The sequence below is a fragment of the Gopherus flavomarginatus genome, chromosome 7 (assembly GCF_025201925.1).
Source record: "Gopherus flavomarginatus isolate rGopFla2 chromosome 7, rGopFla2.mat.asm, whole genome shotgun sequence".
NCBI classification, from domain to species: domain Eukaryota; kingdom Metazoa; phylum Chordata; order Testudines; family Testudinidae; genus Gopherus; species Gopherus flavomarginatus.
The window spans coordinates 58,728,607-58,750,132 of NC_066623.1; the positions used below are offsets into that span (position 1 = coordinate 58,728,607).

General features: G+C 42.6%; 1 protein-coding gene across 2 annotated transcripts in view; it reads left to right on the forward strand.

The window, feature by feature from the left end:
• SOAT1 (sterol O-acyltransferase 1) overlaps nt 1-21,526 on the forward strand; it is a 53,098-nt gene that overhangs the window by 13,708 nt on the left and 17,864 nt on the right. For both annotated transcript variants that reach the window (XM_050963239.1, XM_050963237.1), the window contains exons 3-7: nt 2,009-2,067; nt 17,331-17,482; nt 17,571-17,630; nt 18,547-18,654; nt 21,026-21,308. In XM_050963239.1, the coding sequence (XP_050819196.1) occupies nt 2,009-2,067; nt 17,331-17,482; nt 17,571-17,630; nt 18,547-18,654; nt 21,026-21,308 (662 nt within the window). The remainder of the gene's footprint in view (nt 1-2,008; nt 2,068-17,330; nt 17,483-17,570; nt 17,631-18,546; nt 18,655-21,025; nt 21,309-21,526) is intronic.

The following is a 21,526-nucleotide window of genomic DNA, read 5'->3' on the forward strand; positions in this document are numbered from 1 at the left end:
TAAGAATTCATTATTTTAATAAGAAACTTGCTGAGTGCTCTTTACTTAAAAAGGTAGCAGCATGTAAAGGCCTCATTGTTTGGAGGGTTGTGTGCTGCTAGTGCACTACTATTCCATTTCTACCTAGGCATTCTGAATTAGTTGCAAGATTAGGATGAGAAAACTACAGCAAAGGTCCACACAGACACATGTGGCCTTCTAAAGGTTGTTTATCACTGTTTCAGGGTTGGCCAACTTTAGGGACCTTGGCAAGACTTATGTAGTTGCAAACAAAAAATGTTCCAAAAGCCAATATGTTATCGGTTGTTCCCACCCTTTACCATTTAGCGTCCTTACTCCCAATCCAACTGTTGGGATATTGTGTTCCTTAGTGAGTGATATCCAGAAACGGGCACTGTGCCTGACAGGAAACACAACTCTTGCATAGCAAGGCCTTGGTTATTCCATTATGTAAATGCCAGAACAACATCTCCCATCTGTTTTGCTCCAACATATTATAATGTAATACTCTAAATATTTAAATTTCCGTTTGGAATGAACTGCTTCAGGTCTCATAAGAGAACAAGAGTCTAAGTCAACACTGTTCTTTGTGTGCAACCCTATAGTAATATACCTGTGTGCATACATAATAGAAGGGAAGATTTCTAGTAAGATAATAGGCTTCAGATTCAAACTTCCGAAGGGTGTCTATAAATATGGATAACGTTTGAACTCTGTCCTTTAAGCATAGTGGTAAACATTAAATAGTGTATGGCTCTTTGAGTGCTGTATCTTTGCCTCAGCTCGTCATAAATATGTGTAGGCATCTTGGTGTATTTTTCTTACCAAGCTGTATTTCCAAAGTGCCCTTCTGCAGGGAATCTGTTGGTTTTTGTCTTTTGCACTTTGGTCTTACCAAGATCTGCTGGGATCTGGTCGTCTTATTGTGACACAAGCTCAGTCCATTGCTTCTTGCAATCAGTGTGACTTGTTACTTAGATCATTAGTTCTTTGCCACAGGAGCCTTCTTTTTGTTCTGTGTGTGCATAGCAGCTACAACAGTGGGGTCCTGGTCCACAATTGGGGGTCCTAGGTGCTGTAATAATTAAGACTAAGATTATGTCTCACATATTATTTTTAGTTAAAGTCACAGACAGATCATGGCCATCTGTGAATTTTTCTTTGCCTGTGACCTCTCCATGACTTTTATTAAAAATATGCATGACAAAATTGGAAGCTCTGGGATCCCTACACCACCCTGGGCCCCCCAGCACAGACCTGTGGGGTCCCCCCACTGCCCATGGCTCCCAGCTTGGGGCATCCCTGCCACCCATGGTTCCTGGGAGCTCCCAGGGCACATCCGTGATATCTCAGAACTGTGGGGGCGGGGGTCCCCACAGTTCCCAGCCTTTATGGGCTGTGGGGAGACCCTGCAGCTCCCAGGTGCATGAGCTCAAGTCAGAGGTCTCTGGAATTCACTGATTCGTAGCCCTAATGATATTACAAATGACATACTGAAGATGACTCTAGGTTATGGTTAGCAATGGGCAAAAGTAAGTTTTTCTCAAATCTAGCACCTTCTAATATGAAGATGCAGCTGCTTTGTCACCTGACTAATTTAAACTCCTGGGGTTAACTCTGACAAGTATATGTGCATTTGTCCTCTTGCTTGTATCAAAAATTTGGCTCCTGGTGAAACCTGAAAAATATTTATTTGTTTGAGATGGAGGGAGAAGACTTGACACTTGCAAAATTACGGGGTGCTTGGGTTTCAGCAGCTGTTTAGTAAAATCACCATCCACATAAAACACCAAAATGCTCCTTCTTGGCTTCTAAACTTCCTACAGCTCAGTCAGTTCTGAGCTTAACGGGGCCCTTGGCTTATCAGAGAGAAAGTTAATGGTAAATCCAGTTTTTGTGAGCTGGATATGCTGTTCCTCCTTTTCTCTTCATGCTTCTGGGCATGTGTGTTGACCACATCATATCTATTGAAAACATAACTGTTAAATATTTGCTTTTCCTCCTTTAGGTTGGGTTGATGTTGACCATGGCATAACAAAGAAAATGCGACTAATAGCAGAGGCTGAGGTAAATATTTTTTTAACATTTACTTGGGGCGGGGAGGAGGGATCCAGACTCCTGGAAAACATGAAACATCTCTTTGTGTGTGTTTGTCTATGGTTAGTTTAATGCTCTATAATGCCATAATTTCAGACATGGCTTAGGAGTAGCGGTTTTACACAAGCTTTTATTCTTCTCCTTCTCCCCTACCTATTCCTGTGCCCCCTGCACAGCATCTCTGTCAAAATATAAACTCTGCTGTTTTTCTTTCTCAGCCTGTGTTGTACTTGGGCCCCAAGAGCTTAATTATACAGATAAGCATGTGAACTTTGACACCCGTATACAAATTGACTGGCTTTGTCTGTATTACCCCTTGACAGTACAGCTGGGACTGCTATTTTGGCAATCTGTAGTTTTAATGTTTAAAGGAAAAAGTTCCTAATGGTACCATCCACTGAATGGGCTACTCACTGCCTGGTATTCTTGCCTGTTGCTATGGAGCCAGCTAAGACACTTTCTCCCACCCTTTTCAGTAGGGAGTTCTGCATTCCTTCAGCAGCCAGAGGTGACTCTCTTAGTGCAGACAAGGTTGTGTTGTCCATAAATGTGTGTGAGCAGGAGATGCAGACAGTCTGATGTGGGTTCTAATTTCTAGAGAATTTCTTCATTCTTTATGACACCTTTATTTTTTAAGGGGACCTACAGGAATATCCCAGCTTCCAACATAATAGTCCGTGAAACAGTAGTGTGGTTTTTAACATGACTGAACTCCCTGCATGCTACATCCGGCAGTGTTCTCCTGAGTTATGTGCTCACTGCTTGGTCATTCTACAGTGATATGAGGGTTAAAAATACTACCAATTTCTGGTAGAGTAGGGAAGCAGCTTTTTTCCTCAAGCTGCTTGTCTGCTGAATCCTCTATTTGTCTTTGCCATTTAGAGCATCTGACGTATGTCTGCAGGATAAGATTTGAACAGTAGTAGTTCACTTTTGAAGGATCACTGTTCAAAGCAATAGGCCCAGAGAGTTGAACTGCCTCTTAAAGAGAATCGCTTAAGTTCTCTGGAATCTGAAATTTAAAATTCTTCCAATATGAAGGCAGCAACATAAAGTAACATCTCAGTTGAGTCATCACAATGACACACCCGTGGCTGCTTTTGTTAGGGATGTGGGGACACAAGCTTGTTTGCATGTCCTGCTCTGATCTTCGAATGGGAAGGCTAACTATCAACACTTACTCATGTGTTCAGAGAGACTTCTGGCTTACTAGCCTGAATAATATTACTTTTAATAAACTGTATATTCAGCCAGTGTCTTCTCTAGTGGAAGTGATGTTGACTTTTGCTCCTAATGGAGCTGTTATGCGGCTTTTACTACCTTAAACATCTTTAGGGCTTCCTTTTCCTGTCCAAGCATCTTCTGCCTAGAAGGTCTTGAAATTAATATCAGAAAAAATCGTGTTTTCTTCACTTTACTTAAGAATACATAAAATACTTTGGAACACCAAGGGAAATTCCTTTGCCATCTCCCCTTCCCTGGGCACCAGAAGTGGAGTAGAGAACTTTGACATAGGAATTAATTTTTGTATTTGATCAGAACAGAAATTATACACACTTCCACAGTCCTCCTTCCCAAATGGTTTCCCAAGTCTTCTAAACAAATATCCATTGGCTTTATTAAACCATTTGTTAATCCTTTTCCCCTGTGGTTGCCATTATTCTTGTTAAGACACAGAAGGAGTTTCCAAACCTTTCCATGCTATTCTGCAAGGGTACCCTGTTCCCATACTAAGTGGGGCAGCATTGAGTTCCACTCTTCATCCTAGCAACCAGTTTTCTTTTGTTTGCATGTTCTTCAGGACACACTGTGCCTTACTCACACCTTCTGTTAACGTCACAAGTGTTCCAGAGCAATGATCTGTAATTTCACAGTCTTACCTGATGCCAGAGAATGAATAACTCTTAGAAGGAAAGGTGAATGCCCTTGCCTCGGAGAAATACCATTTCGCAATCTTGGTATTATGGCTAGTGGGTGGTGAACACACAGTTTCATTATATGATAGCGGTAACTAGAGTGGATTTAAAGGCATTGCACAACAGAGGAAGATGCCTCTCTATGCATTTTGTTGCACTAATGTGACCAAGTTTAGGTTTTCAATGAAATGAACAGTTTTGATGCTTTAAAATGCCCTTGGGAACTCTCCTGACTTCATATATGCACACGCTAAGAGGGCCTCAGTGAGATACCAGTGGAAGGCAGAAAACGTCACATATCTTAATTTTTACTTTTTACTTAAGATTTACTTTTTTTGTGGGGCTGTTGATTGATTGCAGTTAACTCACGCAATTAACTAAAAAAATCATGATTAATCGCAGTTTTAATTGCACTTTTAAACAATAATAGAATTCCAATTGAAATTTATAAAATTTTGAATGTTTTTCTACTTTTTCAAATATATTGATTTCAATTGCAACACAGAATACAAAGTGTACAGTGCTCACTTTATATTTTTTATTACAAATATTTGCACTAAAAATGATAAACTAAAGAAATAGTATTTTTCAATTCACCTCATACAACTACTGTAGAACAGTCTCTTTATTGTGAAAGTGCAACTTACAAATGTAGATTTTTGTTTGAGTGCAGTTACGTAAATCACAAGTCCACTCAGTCCTACTTCTTGTTCAACTAATTTCTAAGACATACAAATTTGTTTACATTTTTGCAGGAGATAATACTGCCCACTTCTTATTTACAATGTCACTTGAAAGTGAGAACAGGCGTTTGCATGGTACTGCTGTATCCAGTGTTGCAAAATATTTATGTGCCAGATGCACTAAAGCAGGGGTCGGCAACCTTTCAGAAGTGGTGTGCTGAGTCTTCATTTATTCACTCTAATTTAAGGTTTCGTGTGCCGGTAATATATTTTAATGTTTTTTAGAAGGTCTCTCTCTACAAGTCTATATATTATATAACTAAACTAATGTTGTATTGTAAAATAAACAAGGTTTTCAAAAAGTTTAAGAAGCTTCATTTAAAATTAAATTAAAATGTTTGATCTTATGCCACCGACCCACTCAGCCCGCTGCTGGTCTGGGTTCTGTTCACCTAGGCCGGCAGTGGGCTGTGTGGGGCCTGCGGCCGGGACCCCAGCTGGGAAGGGTCTGGCAGCCAGAACCCCAGACTGGCAGCGGGCTTTGTGAGGCTGGTGGCCGGGACCCCAGAACGGCAGTGGGCTGAGCGGCTCAACTCACTGCCGCTCAGGGGTTCCATCCTCCGGCTCCTGCCAGCCGCGATTCCGGCTGCTGGACCAGCTCAGCCCAGTGCCGGTCTGGGGTCCCGGCCCTGCCCACATACAGTGGGTACCTACCTTCTCCCTGGTTCTGGCCCATTCTCTTCCTCTCTCTGCACTGAGCTGAGAGTTAGAGTGGACCGAGCACTGGGCTGGGGGTGAAGGGTCTGGCCAGGAGCTAAAATGAAGGAGGGGGCTCAGGGTTGGGGCAGGAGGTTTGGGTGTGGAGGCACTTACCTGGGCAACTCCCATGTAGTGTGAGGGGTGCAGGTGGGAATGTGAGTGAGGGTGCAGGGGCTCCTGTTTGGCGCTCAGGGTGCGGGTGGGGATGTGCAGGGTGCATGGGATGTGGGGGGGGGTTGGGTCATGTGAGGGAGGTGCAAGAGTCAGGGCAGAGGGCTGGGGGCATGTGAGGGGGGTGCAGGTGTCAGGGTAGGGGGGCTGAGTATGTGCGGGGGTGCCAGTCAGGGCTGGGGTCATGGGGGGGGGGGGTGTCAAGGAGTCAACAGAGGGCTGGGTGGTACAGGGCTCAGGGCAGGGGCCTGGGGGGGTGTGGGGGTGCAGGGCTCAGGGCAGAGGGCTGGGTGTGGGGGGGCCGGGGCTCAGGGCAGAGGGCTGGGTGGTACAGGGCTCAGGGCAGGGGCCTGGGTGTGTGTGGGGGTGCAGGGCTCAGGGCAGAGGGCTGGGTGTGTGTGTTTGGGGGGGATCAGGGCTCAGGGCAAAGGGCTGGGTGACTGCCACCCCCCAGAACCCCTAACCCCCCCCGCGCCTTGTCCCGACTACCCCCTCCTGGGACCCCACCCCCTATCTAAGCCCCTTATCTCCTGACTGTCCCCCTAAGACCCTACCCCCTACCTGTCTCCTGACTACCCCAAGCCTTATCCACACCCCCACCATGCCTATCGAGTCGCTCCCCGCCCCCTGACAGGATCCCCAGAACTCTGGACCCATACAACCCCCCCCACCCGCTCCCTGCCTGCCCCAACCCCTCTCCACGCCCCTACCTCCAGGCAGTCCCCCCCGAACTCCTGACTCATCCAACCCCCCCAGCTCCTTGTCCCCTGACCCCCCCCCCACCCTAACTGCTCCCTCAGGACCCTCTTTGCTCCCTGTCCCCTGACTGCTCTGACCCCTATCCACCCCCCAAACAGACCCCAGGACTCATATGCCCTATCCAACCCCCCCCTGCTCCCTGACTGCCCCCTCCAGAGACCCCCACCCCCCTATCCTGCTCCCTGTCCCTTGACTGCCCCCACCCCTTAGCCAACCCCCCCCCCCCCAGCCCCGGAGCCGGCCCCCTTACCATGAGGCTCCTTGCTCATCCGGATCCCTGCCCCTGCCGCCATTGCCGCCCCCACCCCCCTGCGCGCAGCCTTGCTCCGCCCCCACCCCTCAGAGCGCTGTGCGCGCGGCAGCAGGGCTCTGGGTGAGCGGGCAGCGTCTTTCCCTCCCCACGGAGCCAAACGCTGCCCCGCGGGAGCGCGCAGCGCCAGCCCGCCAGAGCTCTGCGCGGGCGGCAGCAGGGCTCTGGGGGAAAGCGGGGTAAGGGCCAGCGGCTTGCTGCGCTAGGCCAGCGCACTGGCGCGGGACTGCGGACCCCGTGGCTTGCTGCGTCGGCAGGATTTTTAATGACACACGGAGTCCCAGCAGGCAGCTGCGTGCCATCTTTGGCACGCGTGCCATAGGTTGCTGACCCCTGCACTAAAGATTCATATGCCCCTTCACGCTTTGGTCACCATTCCAGAGGATGTGCTTCCATGCTGATGACGCTCGTTTTAAAAAAAAAAAAAAGCATTAATTAAATTTGTGACTGAACTTCGTGGAGGAGAATTGTATGTCCCTTGCTCTGTTTTACCCACATTACTATAACATGAAATATATGACAGTCTCGGATGATGACCCAACTCATGTTCGTTTTTAAGAACACTTTCACTGCAGATTTGATAAAACACAAAGAAGGTACAAATGTGAGATTTCTAAAGATAGCTACAGCACTTGAAATCTGAAGTGTCTTCCGAAATCTGAGTGGGATGTGATGTGGAGCATGCTTTGAGAAGTCTTAAAAGAGCAACACTCTGGTGTGGAAACTACAGAGCCTGAACCACTAAAAAAGAAAATCAACCTTCTGCAGTTGGCATCTGACTCTGATGATGAAAATGAACATGCATTGGACTGCACTGCTTTGGCTCGTTATCAAGCAAAACCCATCATCAGCATGGACGTATGTCCTGTGGAATGGTGGTTGAAGCATGAAGGGACATATGAATCTTTAGTGCATCTGGCACATAAGTATCTTGGGATGCCGGTTACAGCAGTGCCAAGCGAACGCCTGTTCTCACTTTCAGGTAACGTAAATAAGAAGCAGGCAGCATTATCTCCTGAACGTGTAAACAAACTTGTTTGAGCAATTGGCTGAACAAGAAGTAGGACTGAGTGGACTTGTAGGCTCTAAAGTTTTACATTATTTTATTTTTGAGTGCAGTTATTTTTGTACATAATTCTACATTTGTAAGTTCAACTTTCATGATAGAAATTGCACTACAGTACTTGTATTAAGTGAATTGAAAAATACTACCTTTTGTTTTTTACAGTGCAAATATTTATATTATAAAATAAAGTGAGCACTCTGCACCTTGTATTCTGTGTTGTAATGTGAAATCACTATATTTGAAAATGTAGAAAACATCAGAAAATATTTAAATAAATGGTATTCTGTAATGGTTTAAGTGATTAATTGTGATTAATTTTTTTAATAACTTGACAGCCCTATTTTTTTGCATATAGCGTGAGGGAGATGGGGAGCAAATTTCCTGCCAAAGCTTAGCTTTGTGACATCATCAACAAATATGGTGGTGATAGAGACTGGTGGGCTACAGAAAGCCCTCTAGCTTACACAGCTTGTTGTGGAATGAATTCTGTTCATGGGAAAATATGGTAGCAAACAAACTTGGGAGCAATTAAATATGAACGTGGAACATAAACTTTTATTAGCTGTCAACCACACTTAACCCTTATGCAGCCACAGCTTCAATGAGACACTATGTAGCTGTATAAAAAGGGGTCAGTTTAGCGGTCTCGAAGACCCTAATTCAGAAAAGCATTTAAGCATGTAGTTAATGTGCATTTCTGAATCTTGGGTGCGACTGGGGCCTGGGCCAGCCCTCATACGGGGCAGGAAGGGAGTGCCACCCATCTCCGCTTCTGGCCCCAGCCCCCTTACTCCTGTTCATGCTGCTCCCTCCCCCGCAAGCCACAGACCTGCTTCTGGGGGCGGAGGGAATAGCAGTAAGGGGGGGCACAACCCTGAAAAGTTTGGGGAACCACTGGCCTAAATTAAGATTCAATTGCTCATGGATGGAGCTGCACACAAGAAGACAACATGCACAGGCTAATTACTGATGATCAGTCTTTCAAATAATTTTTGAAAATTTAGAATTTAAACTAAACTAACAGCAAATTCTTAGGGTTTAATACTGCTACCCATCACCATAGTGTCTGTGTACTTTCCATGTAAAATCAGTAGCAAAATCCTTAGCAGATATTTTGTGGAGCCTCTGACGCTGTTCTTTTCTCAGTGTGAACTATTGTTGAAATCTAAAATTGGGTCCAAATTTTCAAATGCAGGAACTTTGAGTTAAATCCCTAATTATAGATTTAGGCCCTAATAAGTACATGTCTTTGAGATGCCTAAGTCTATGGTCTAAGATCTGAACACTTTATCCTTTCCTAAACTATAAACTCTAAACAGGAGCAATGCACTCTTCTGTCACTCGGTTTGCACTGCGATTGAGCACAGTGATGCTTGACTGATAGTAAAACAACTAAAGCTGTTAAGGCTGGAAAATATAACTGAAATAAAAGTTACTGGCAACAGTTGAGAGCTAAGCTGTGGGGATGGAGGCCCACCTACCTCGAGGGCCTGGTCAGAGCAATGGAAAGTCTATTCTCTTCTCTCTGCTATCATTCAGTTTGTGATTGATGCTTTTTATGGCACAGCATGGCTCCCCCAGAGAGACACTTCCTCCCTTTTGTTAAAGCTCAGGTTCCATGGTAAATAAGACAATTATTCAATGATATAATTCTCTTGTCTAAAACTCTGTAGTGCATGTGACTGGAGATCTGACTAGCTCACTTAACTGTAAGTGATTTATTAAACACTGTGTTTGTTTAATAAATGGGCTTTGGAAAGCTGTTGGCTGAGAACTCTGAACCTGAGACTTCAGGACCTAAAACCCTGTCCTTTTAGTAAAAGAAACCAGTTAATATCTGTCTAGTTTCTAACAAATGTTTCTCTTTATTTATTTTAGCCAAGGGCTTCAGCTCTGTCAGCAACCTGGATATGCACAGCAGAAGCCATTGAATCAAACTCTGCCAACCAGTACCACACGACTGTTTCCTATTCTGCGTATAGGGGAAATCTCAGACACTGTGGTGGAAAATGATCTGATTATTGCTGTTGATCCTTCTTAGTTAAAACATTAAAGTGTATTTGGACTACAGAAGGAATCCTTCAGACAAATAATACAGAAATGAGTATTAACTGTAGTTCAAAACTCAGTTTGAAGTCATGCTTCACATTTGGCAGTTAAAAACTGCAACAAACACTTTAATTGTTTGAGAGAGTGCTTAATTTTCTTATTTATAGATCCAGTTTTCTGGACTAGTTGATTCACCACTGAGAGACCCAGCAATGTTGGGAGGAAGCAGGGGCTACTACCGCAGCCACTTTATAGTCAGCTGACAGCTCCATAAGCAGACAAAGAAATACTCAGTGTAGTGAGCAGGAGAGTGAGTAATAACTTGAACTCTGCTTGCTTGTTCCATGGCCTTAAAGTTTTTTAACCCCTTCGCTTTTGGATCCATAGCAGCATTCCATTGACATGTAAGCACTGTGTGCTCCCTAGAGCACTGGCCTGGTTAAACCTAGCTTGTTCCATTTCCCCCTTGTTCGCTCTGGAACACTGCTGCCTAATCATGAATTGCACCTGAAGGAACAGCAGGAGACTCCTGATGTCCCATTTAAAGAGATTCACACAGTAGGGGAGGGATGTAGTACTGATATATATATATACGGCATTTAAACAAATTTTATTCTTTACTTCATAGCTTCTTTGCTTTCAATAAATTTGTATTTACAGAAAGCTTTTTCCAATCACAGCTGCTTATATCTTTGGTCCTATAGGGAAGTCATAATGCTGAATCTGTCACATTACAATTTTTTTCATGGCTATAAATAATATCCCTATTGAATGATGCCTTTCTTCCAAGGTTAAGCCCAAGGAAGATCTTATGTAAAAGTAAATAATCAATAATGGCAAAGGGACTATTGATAGTTAATTGAGAAAATAAATATAATTTGTCTGCAGGGCCATAGAAATGGGGTGTTGAGGGACCACAGAACTGGGGTTCTCATAGGTTGTGTATAGGAGAATATTGGGTGATATGGGGATGAGGGGGGGCAGTATAAGGCTCGGTTATAAACCTTCCCCCCCACCCCCCATCAGTGTAGAGTGTGTCAGTGTCGCCATCTTTCCATTTTATTTAAAATATAGCCATTGGAGTTCAGAGGTCTGGTCCTCCCTGACCAGCCATTACAGTAGAGTAGGAAAGCTGCTGGAGATCATCCTTTACCAAAGAGTCTCAAAACTGCGATGCTGTTTTTCCATCATTCCAAGGTGTGGAGGGCAGTTGATCAACCTGGTATTAAATCCATATGAAATAGATCATTGCGTACTACAGGGACTATAGATTTAGCCTGATGCAGAAAATTGTCCGCAACATGCTCTCTTTCCAGCACCCTTAAAGGGCCAATAGACCTCCCTCCTGCAAGTACTCACTACCAGCTAGCCCTGATCCAAACATGTGCCTTCCCCAGCTGGCTAGATGACCTTTCAGGAAGTAGTTGGAAAAAGACCCCTGTATCTTTTCTAGACCAGTTGGTTTATTAGTGGGGAAGGAGGTGTAGGGAATTATTGGAGCAGTATCGGGACTTGTGGGAAGCTCACAAGAGCCTCAGTGTCGGAATTTCCTTCATCTCCCTGTATGTCCCCTACTAATGAGCTGGCTGGCACTGGCAGAATCAGCCAGATTCCTTTTCTCCATCTCACTGATGTGTTGAGGTGGAAAGAAAGCGGGCCAGAGCTTCACATGCACTAACTGGGTGCATGGTGTGGTGCTTGCCTGCACTTCAGGAGGGAGAGAGAAGTTCTACTGCTCTTTTAATTATGAGAGTAAAGGAGGTACATGCTGAGGACTCAGGGCATGCATTGGCTTCCTGCTGGAAAGCTTTTCTGATACCTTCCTCTGCCTTGTGGCCCATGGGGCAGACTTGAGAGAAACAGCTACTGCAAGACCACCTGCCTAGGCTCCTGCTTTCCTTGTCCCTAGTGACACTAGTGAATCATCTAAGTGTGTGGGAGGGGGTTGGGAAATGTGAGAGGTGGCAGTCCTCAGGAATGAGGAGCGGTGCCATAATGCACCCTGCCCTTGGAGCTGACACTTCTCTGGTGCGGTGCCAGGGTAAATTTTATTTGACTTTGGTAACCCTCATGAGGACTCTTTCTTTGTCCCCCGTCCCTTGCTTTTTGGGGAATGGAGAAGGGGATGTAGTGTATTTTAAAGGACTGTTCCTGCTTTCTGTACCAGCAGGAATCCTATAACAACTCCTCCTCTTCTGGCTTTGGTTCTGATACTTTGCTTTAGCATTCTGGTATCTACAGTCGTCTCAGCCATAATCCCTGCTCAACTAAATCCTCATCTTACCTTCTGCTTCTTTGTTCCCATGGTGGTTGTTGAGCAAGTATTTTCAATAAGCTAAATATTAACAGTTGCAATTTGTTTTGAGCAGAGCAATGGACAGATCTTTTTTCCGAGTGGAGAGTAGGAAACTCGGAGACTCACCACCTCTTCAAGAAACAGGCAAAGCTGTCTTATAATTTTTTATATAATATTTTTTTTTAGTTCACCATTATTTTCATACGATCACATCTCAACTCTTTCGCAACTGAATGTCTGAGTCTTAAGCACAATGTACACTTAATTGACTGGATTTGTTTTCCTTTTAATTACACATTACTAGTCTCTAAGAATGCATCTCCCTAGATATGTAGTATTTTGGTAAAGAGGGCCCTCAAAGTGAAGAAAACACCTTCCCTTTTTCTGCTTTAGGGTGTAAGAAAGGGCTTATTGCTTATTAGTATTTCATGCCTTGTGTAACCTGTCATCTTTTCATGGAATCGATGGATAACTGGAGAACTAGTAGCATTATGGTATCATGAGGAGCAAGGATGAATCATGAGCAATTTGGGTGGTGATAAGGGGATGGAGAAGGATGTTTTTTTAAAAATCTGTCCAACTCAAAACACCTGGGAAAAATAACTGGGAGAAAATCTCTGTGTAAGATCCAAACGCATGTAGCCCTACAAGAGTTTCAGTTGTTAGCTTCTCCAAAGAGTCCTTTGATTTTTCCCTTGTCTGTTGTTTCTATCTGTGTTCCTGTTCTAAGGTAAAGAATCAGCAGAAACTTTCAGGCTTTCATTACACATCATAAAGAAGCAAAAATCCATGCTCATGACATTTGCTGATCTCAAAGGTGAGCTGCAACAGAAAGTTGGTTACTCAGCTTTCTCTTTCCTAGAGACCATGTGATAATGTCCCAGGTAAAAGTTGTGCCTCTCAAAAGTACCAGCTGTGACATAGCAATTATCTACTTTATAGTGAATTTCAAAGTATCTTAGAAAGGGAAAATAAGAAAGCTTAAAGAAAGATTATTAAATTTTAAAAGTTCATTCGATTATCAGCTAGCTATTCCAATGATAGAAAATAAAGTGGACATCAAATAATACCTAGAAAATTTTCCAAGACATTTTCCTTGTGTGTTATTTCCTGGCAGCACCCCAAAATGGGGTGACTCATTCCAGGACACTCCTTATAACAAAATAATGGCCATACTGGGTCAGACCAAGGGTCCATCCAGCCCAGCATCCTGTCTGCAGACAGTGTCCAATGCCAGGTGCCAGAGGGAGTGAACCTAACAGGGAATGATCAAGTGATCTCTCTCCTGCCATCCATCTCCACCCTCTGACAAACAGAGGCTAGGGACACCATTCCTTACCCATCCTGGCTAATAGCCATTAATGGACTTAACCTCCATGAATTTATCTAGTTCTCTTTTAAACCCTGTTATAGTCCTAGCCTTCACAACCTCCTAAGGCAAGGAGTTCCACAGGTTGACTGTGCTGTGTGAAGAAGAATTTCCTTTTATTTGTTTTAAACCTGCTGCCCATTAATTGCATTTGATGGCCCCTAGTTCTCATATTTTGGGAACAAGTAAATTAACTTTTTCTTATTCACTTTCTCCACACCACTCATGATTTTATATATTTCTATCATTTCCCCCCGTTAGTCTCCTCTTTTCCAAGCTGAAAAGTCCTAGCCTCGTTAATCTCTCCTCATATGGGACTTGTTCCAACCCCCTAATCATTTTAGTTGCCCTTCTCTGAACCTTTTCTAATGCCAGTATATCTGTTTTGAGATGAATACTGCGTACAGATGTGGTCGCCTCAAGATGTGGGCATACCGTGGATTTATATAAGGGTAATAAGATATTCTCCATCTTATTCTCTATCCCTTTTTTAATTATTCCCAACATCCTGTTTGCTTTTTTTGTCTGCCGCTGCATACTGCGTGGACGTCTTCAAAGAACTATCCATGACGACTCCAAGATCTCTTTCCTGATTCGTTGTAGCTAAATTGGCCCCCATCATGTTGTATGTGTAGTTGGGGTTATTTATTCCAATATGGATTACTTTACATTTATCCACATTAAATGTCATTTGCCATTTTGTTGCCCAATCACTTAGTTTTGTGCGATCTTTCTGAAATTCTTCACAGTCTGCTTTGGTCTTAACTATCTTGAGCAGTTTAGTATCATCTGCAAACTTTGCCACTTCAGTTTACCCCTTTCTCCAGATCATTTATGAATAAGTTGAATAGGATTGGTCCTAGGACTGGCCCTTGGAACACCACTAGTTACCCCTCTCCATTCTGAAAATTTACCATTTATTCCTACCCTTTTTCCTGTCTTTTAACCAGTTCTCAATCCATGAAAGGATCTTCTCTTTTATCCCATTACAACTTAATTTACGTAAGAGCCTTTGGTGAGGGACCTTCTCAGAGGCTTTCTGGAAATCTAAGTACACTATGCCCACTGGATCCCCCTTGTCCACATGTTTGTTGACCCCTTCAAAGGATTCTAATAGATTAGTAAGACATGATTTCCCTTTACAGAAACCATGTTGACTTTTGCCCAACAATTTATGTTCTTCTATGTGTCTGACAATTTTATTCTTTACTATTGTTTCAGCTAATTTGCCTGGTACTGACGTTAAACTTACTGGTCTGTAATTGCCAGGATCACCTTCAGAGCCCTTTTTAACTATTGGCGTTATATTAGCTATCTTCCGGTCATGAGGTACAGAAGTTGATTTAAAGAACAGGTTACAAACCATATACATTTCCGCAATTTTGCATTTGAGTTCTTTCAGAACTCTTGGGTGAATGACATCTGGTCCCAGTGACTTGTTACTGTTAAATTTATCAATTAATTCCAAAACCTCCTCTAATTACACATCAATCTGTGACAATTCCTCAGATTTGTCACCTACAAAGGACGGCTCAGGTTTGGGAATCTCCCTAACATCCTCAGCTGTGAAGACTGAAGCAAAGAATTCATTTAGTTTCTCTGCAATGACTTTTTCGTCTTCAAGTGCTCCTTTTGTATCTCAATCGTCCAGGGGCCCCACTGGTTGTTGAGCAGGCTTCCTGCTTCTGATATACTTAAACATTTTATTACCTTTTTGAGTTTTTGACCAGCTTGAGTTTTTATTTAATTTAAAGCCCCTATTTTTGAAATCCATTGCCTAGAAATGCTCCTCTTATGCTGCAGAAATTTAATTTTTGTAAAATTAATTTCTGGAAAGATTCTGGGGTAGAGCATTGTTGTCTTACTAGTTAGCTTTCCCCATCTTTCCTCCCCACCAGGCTGGTGTTTTGAGGAGCAACCCAACAGCAAGTATTTAACTTCAGACTATTACCCAGGGGTCAGATGCTCAAATGGTGTAGATCAATGTAGCTCTTCTAACGTGAGGCAAAGAATCTGGCCCCATATCTCTTGCAGTCTGTTTTTCATATTCTCTGGATTTTTTAGAAGAATTAGCGTTGCATGGCTCTCCGGTCTTCCTGAGGCTAATGTTTATGCTGTTGCTTTCATCTCAGGATATATATGTAATATGATGGGGAAAACTTTCACTACCACTGCTTCTGCCATATTTTTTCTGTGGGCGAGAAGAACACTTCACTGTCCAGAACTGTCAATCTAGCACATACTAGCAGTAGTAGTTCTCTTTACACAGTCAGCCTGAAGACACCTACCATTTTACCATTTTAACTCCCTTGCAAATAAGCTGGACACTTCCGTTGCATCAGTACAATCTTCAAACTGTAGACTGCATTATGGTGCGTTTCCTAGTACGTTACAAACTGGAAAGCAATGTGCAACTAGGAAACATGTTATGCAGACTGGTAATATAGACAAGATAGGACTTCAGTTATAGCCACACTTTCACATTCTGAAAATTCACCTTTTTGAAGCTATAATTTTGCTTGCTTTATGAAGTAGCCTTGACTACCCAATTTTGATTATTCAGTGAGCTATCTTACAAAAGAGGGGGAGGGATAGCTCAGTGGTTTGAGCATTGGCCTGCTAAATCCAGGGTTGAGTGTTTAATCCTTGAGGGGGCCATTTAGGGAACTGGGGTAAAAATCTGTCTGGGGATTGGTCCTGCTTTGAGCAGGGGGTTGGACTAGATGACCTCCTGAGGTCCGTTCCAACCTTGATATTCTATGAAATTTTTTGAAAGACTTTTAAGCAAAAATTCCTTCAGCTGTCATTGAAATACTGTAATTGAGAATGTAACATTACAGCATAAGACCTCTTTTTGGTCATCCAAAGGACCTTTCAAAAATGCATCTGAACACCCTTTTGATAAACCATTGGACCCGTAGTAGGCTTTTGCATGGAGAGGGAAGAATAAAAAGTGTCTACAGTTTATTGTCAAATCACCTCTGAGCATGCTGTAATGGCATACCTAGTCCCCTTTGACAATACAGTGCAAGCATCTTGGCCTGGCATGCAGGAATATTTTAATTGGAAACTGTAAATATCAAAAGTACAAGTGGCATAATCTTTCCACAGTGCAAATCAAAGGGCTTGGCCTTGCAAGATATTAAGAACCCTTAGTTCCTGTTGACTCTAATGGGAATTGGAGGGCTCAGTACTTTGGGGCCTATTTGTTTGATTTTTTTTTTTCTCTATTGCTATTGTTTCATCTGCTATTGCATTTTCACATGTTGCCCTGTAAACACAGCCATGCAGAAAACTGCCTGTAGCCAAACAACTGCAGTAGCACAGGTGTGAATTCCTTTCTTTTCTCTTGCCCACATTCATTTTGTGAGGGTGTAAAATTCAAAGACTAGTTGGGACCATTTCATTGTTCATATGAGAAATTAATGTGTAACTCTACTCCCTTAACCTTCCCAAAAAACTTACATGGTTAAATATAAAAACTATGAAAGCAAAGGGCACTGTCCTCGTAGTGCAACATGGGCAATCTCATGTTACATCACGTGTACCAATTCTAATGTTCTTGTATTTAAATATGTAACATAATGTTGTGAAAATGCCGGGCTTTGTTTCCAGGGATAGGAGGTTACATTTAACTTACTTGGTCCCACATTTTATGATGTACATACTACCCCTAATTTTTACTTTTCACCTTCTTTAAACTTTATCACCAGAATATGGATAGCTTTCCTCTCTTCTGCATTGTATCAAAAGATGAATAAGCATTATTCAAAGCATGACTCATGATAGTGTTTCACAGCTGACTTGACCCATCAAGGCATAGAAAATAATGTGAACCTATTTCTACTTTATCAGGAGTTGAAGCCAGCATTCATGAAGGAGGTGGACAGTCACTTTACAGAGTTTGTGAACCGTTTGATAGCAAAGTCTGTGCTTCTGGAATCCTCCACAGCAACATCCACCTTCCCTGTAGCTACCTGCTCAGAGAGAGACCTGCACAAACCCAAGTAAGCCAGTCCCTGGATGAGGTTAAGTTTCCTGCAACCTTTATAGTTTACAATTTTTTGTCTTTAATATTGTCCTCCTTCTTCACAGGGGCTTGAGAGTACCTCCAGAACATGGAAAGCTCTTTATTGCTAGGAGGTCCCTCTTGGAGTGAGTACTTTAACTGCACTTGTTGTTTCTGAAGCATACTGGCTAAAAGTGCCTCACTTGGCCACCCTCAGTATCTTTACTTTGGGACCTCTGCTTTATTATAGTTGAGCCCTTTCTTTCCATGTCCGATTCTTGTTGAATATTTTTTTTCAGCCATATATAGTTGCAAATGTCCCTGGAGCTTTATCTCTAAGAAAATGGATATTTGTTGAAAAGATAATGGTTCTCTGAAGCTATAAAGCAGTGTAGCTTGCTTGCCTGCCTTTCACCTGTGTAGAGGGTTCTGTAAACCTTTTCCCACATGCCCTTGTCCACATGTGCTAGAAAGATGGTGACAGTGGGAGGCACTAGGAATAGCTGTAGCCCTGCTGGAGGGCTGCCACAGCACAACACTTGTTGGATCCTCAAATCTGAATTCCTTTTGGGTGAAACTGTTTATTGCTTGTGTTCATTGCTTTAATGGACCTGTCTCAGTTGTTGACTGCTGACAGTCCCCTTTGGATTCTTATGCAAGTCATTTAATCTTGTGACTAATACTCCCTATGTAAAAATAAGGTTGAGGATTACCTACTCCACCTTCAAAGAGAGAATTTTGAGGTCTTCAGGTAGAATAAGTGCTAGATGAGAACCAGGTGTCTTTTATTCACAAACATGAATTAATTCACACAACATCCTGGTGAGGTAGTTGTATCACCATCTTCTTACAGATGGTAAAAGTGAGGAACGGAGCAGTGACTTAGTCATGTAGCAAGTCAGAACTATAACTCGGATCTCTTGTCTCCCAGTTGTGCTGTACTTGTTGGGGCATGTTTCACAATGAAAGGAAACATTTGGAAGAGGAAAAAGTACTGTAGACAGTATATGCTATTCATATGTGTGCTAATGATATTGCTCTTCATTTGGACCTCCTCCCCAGTGAGCTGTTTGAAGTGAACCACATCCGGACAATCTACCACATGTTCATCGCTCTCCTCATCCTCTTCATTCTCAGCACACTTGTAGTAGACTTTATTGATGAAGGAAGGTAAGAAAGCGTGTTGAAAGGGAAGCACTTGCATATTGAAAATTGATAATTAAAAATTAGTGGTACATAAAATTACAAAATGGAGGAACTCGTAGTCCAAGTATAATGCAGTGGGGACAGGTCATAAAACTTGTAAATAGACTCAACAAGCTTTAAAATTGTGGTAGTATTTACATCTAGACAGACAAGGCAACCACAGAAGGCCTAAGTAGATAGTGAGCAATTTTGTCATATGGCTCATAGGCTTTGGGCACATATCCTAGAAATATTATATCCAATGTCATTGGGCTAGAGGCATGCAGTTCTTGAGAACTCAGCATAAAGGTAGATGATAGCTTCTTTTCATTTAGGTTCTCAGAGCACCAGAATTATGAACTGGATAGTGGTGGTTCTTCATTTATGTCAGGTGAAGGAGACATTGTAGACAGTTTTGAAAAATGGCAAATATACCTCTACCTCAATATAATGCTGTCCTTGGGAGCCAAAAAATCTTACCACGTTATAGGTGAAACTGCATTATATTGAACTTGATTTGATCTGCTGGAGTGCGCAGCCCCGCCCCCCAGAGCGCTGCTTTACCGCATTATATCCGAATTAATGTTATATCGGGTGGCGTTATATCGGGGTAGAGGTGTTCTTTGGTAGTCTTCTGTCCTGCATTAGTAGACTATACTGAACACACTTCTGGAGGACTGTACTGTTGCTAAATAGATGTAAATTAAGTTGTTCTAAGAGAACCTTGAAGGTCCTGGAACAGTGTCAGTTATGTCTGTGCTTAGATGCTTGTAGCCAGTACTGAACATGCTTGAGAGAGAGAGAATCTTCCTCTGACTTGTTGACTTTATTGCTTAAATTGTGGTTGTTTTTGGCAGCTATCCCTGTAGATTACCAAGTGAAACTACATGTTTATCTTATTGATAATACAATTTCCTTGTTTTTCATGTATCAGAACCAGTTATGACATGACTTGTGTTAGTGTTTTTTTCCATCTCTCATTGAGAGCTGGCACGTACAGTTCTGGATGAATGTAAACTGGCAGTAACTTGGGTTTCCAAATGGAAGCTTAGCTTTGTTTCTCAATTGAAAGTGATGTGGGCAGAAGGGGAAGAATTGGATGGATCTACATTGGATGGATCTACATTGGATGGATCTACATTGGAGACTTGTCTTCCATACAGAGGAACAGATTGTCTGTCTGTGTCTGTCTGTCTAATATTTTATCATAATAGTATCTGCAGTAATATCCTTTTTTTAAAAACTGTCTTCCTAAATAGATCTGATAGTGTCTCAGGTTACATTTTGTAATCCTAGTATGAATCCAGATGGGAATGAATACATTTTAAGCTTTTGTGTACTTGTGGTATATGTTCCTGAGAGGCTGTCCTGAGCCAGCAGTTTTAAATCTATAGAGTGAAGGTTCTTCTGAGGTAGAAGGGCTAGAAATCTAAAACTTCTAAATCAGACTAGATTCTAAAGGAGGGGAAAACCATGAAGGACCAGTCACAATATTAATTTGTGTGGATTTGAACTGTTCCTTCATTATTCTAAAAATAATCAACCATGTTCTATAGCAAATCTGCCTGGGATTTAATTCTACCTTTTTTTAACCAGAGTAGATTTAATGCTAGATTTGTAAAGGTACTTAGGTATCTAGTGGGATTTTCAAAGGCACCTAGATATCCAACTCCTGTTAAAATCAGTGGATATCAGGTGTATAGGTATTTTTGAAAATCCCCACTAGGTGCTTATCTGCATTTTTGGGTGCCTAAATATCTTTAATAAACTGACTCTGAATTCTTGTGAAACATGCTAAAGTGACATCTCTGGAGACTGAAATCCTGTTTATCCACAGAACAAGTACAGCCATGGGGCATCAATAGAAGCTTTTCTCACTTCCCAGTAAATGTCTCCTCCCTGTTTTGGAGGGACCCTTGCTAGAAGTGAGAGAAGTTCTGTCTCTGGGTCTCACTCTAGTATTGATTTAACAAAGCATTTAAGCACATGCTTACCCTTAAGTGCGTGCTTAAGCTCATTCATCTTCAGCAAAGAACTTAAACATGCACGTCCTTAGAACAGGCACTTAAGTCCCATTGAAGCCCATATGACTTAGAGTTAAGCATGTGCTTGCACGTGTTGCTGAGTCAGACCTTAGTCTTTCAGCCAGTCAGTGTTGCCAACAAAAGTGAGTGTGGTTTGGTTTTGCACAATGCACTTGTCCATTTAGGAATTGTACTGAGATCATCTACCAGCTGTTGTCTGCTTATGTCGCTTTCTGTGACCACTGCAGAACTGGGTTGGAAGCTTTCATAAAAAGAGATAACGAACACCACATGCCACTAATCTGGCTTTGTCTCGTATCTGTTTCTTTTAGGCTGGTGCTTGAATTTGATCTTTTGGTCTTCGCTTTTGGCAAGTTTCCTGTTGTCATTTCCACCTGGCTCTGCATGTTTCTGTCCACGTTCATTTTACCCTATAGCCTCTTCCAGCAGTGGGCCCAGGGTCACTGTTGTTCCTCCCACCGGAAAATCCGCTCCCTCTTCTTTGGGATGCTCTTCATGCTCTTCCAAAGCATCGGGCTTGGGTTTGGGCCAACATATGTTGCTGTGTCGTATGCTCTACCTCCAGCCTCTCGGTTCATTATAATACTTGAACAGGTGAGTCTCTGCATGGTGACTTTAGAGGCAGAACAGTAGATGGCTTTGCATGCTAGAATGAAAATTTTGTCTAGGAAAGAACTTGGTGAAAAGCCTTTTTTCCTCCTCAAAAGGTTATTGTAATACCTGTCTCTGCATGTGAGACAATAGCAATTTGTAACTAAGAGACCTCATTACTCTTGGCAACTAGTTCTGATTTTTTTTAAATTTTTTTTTTA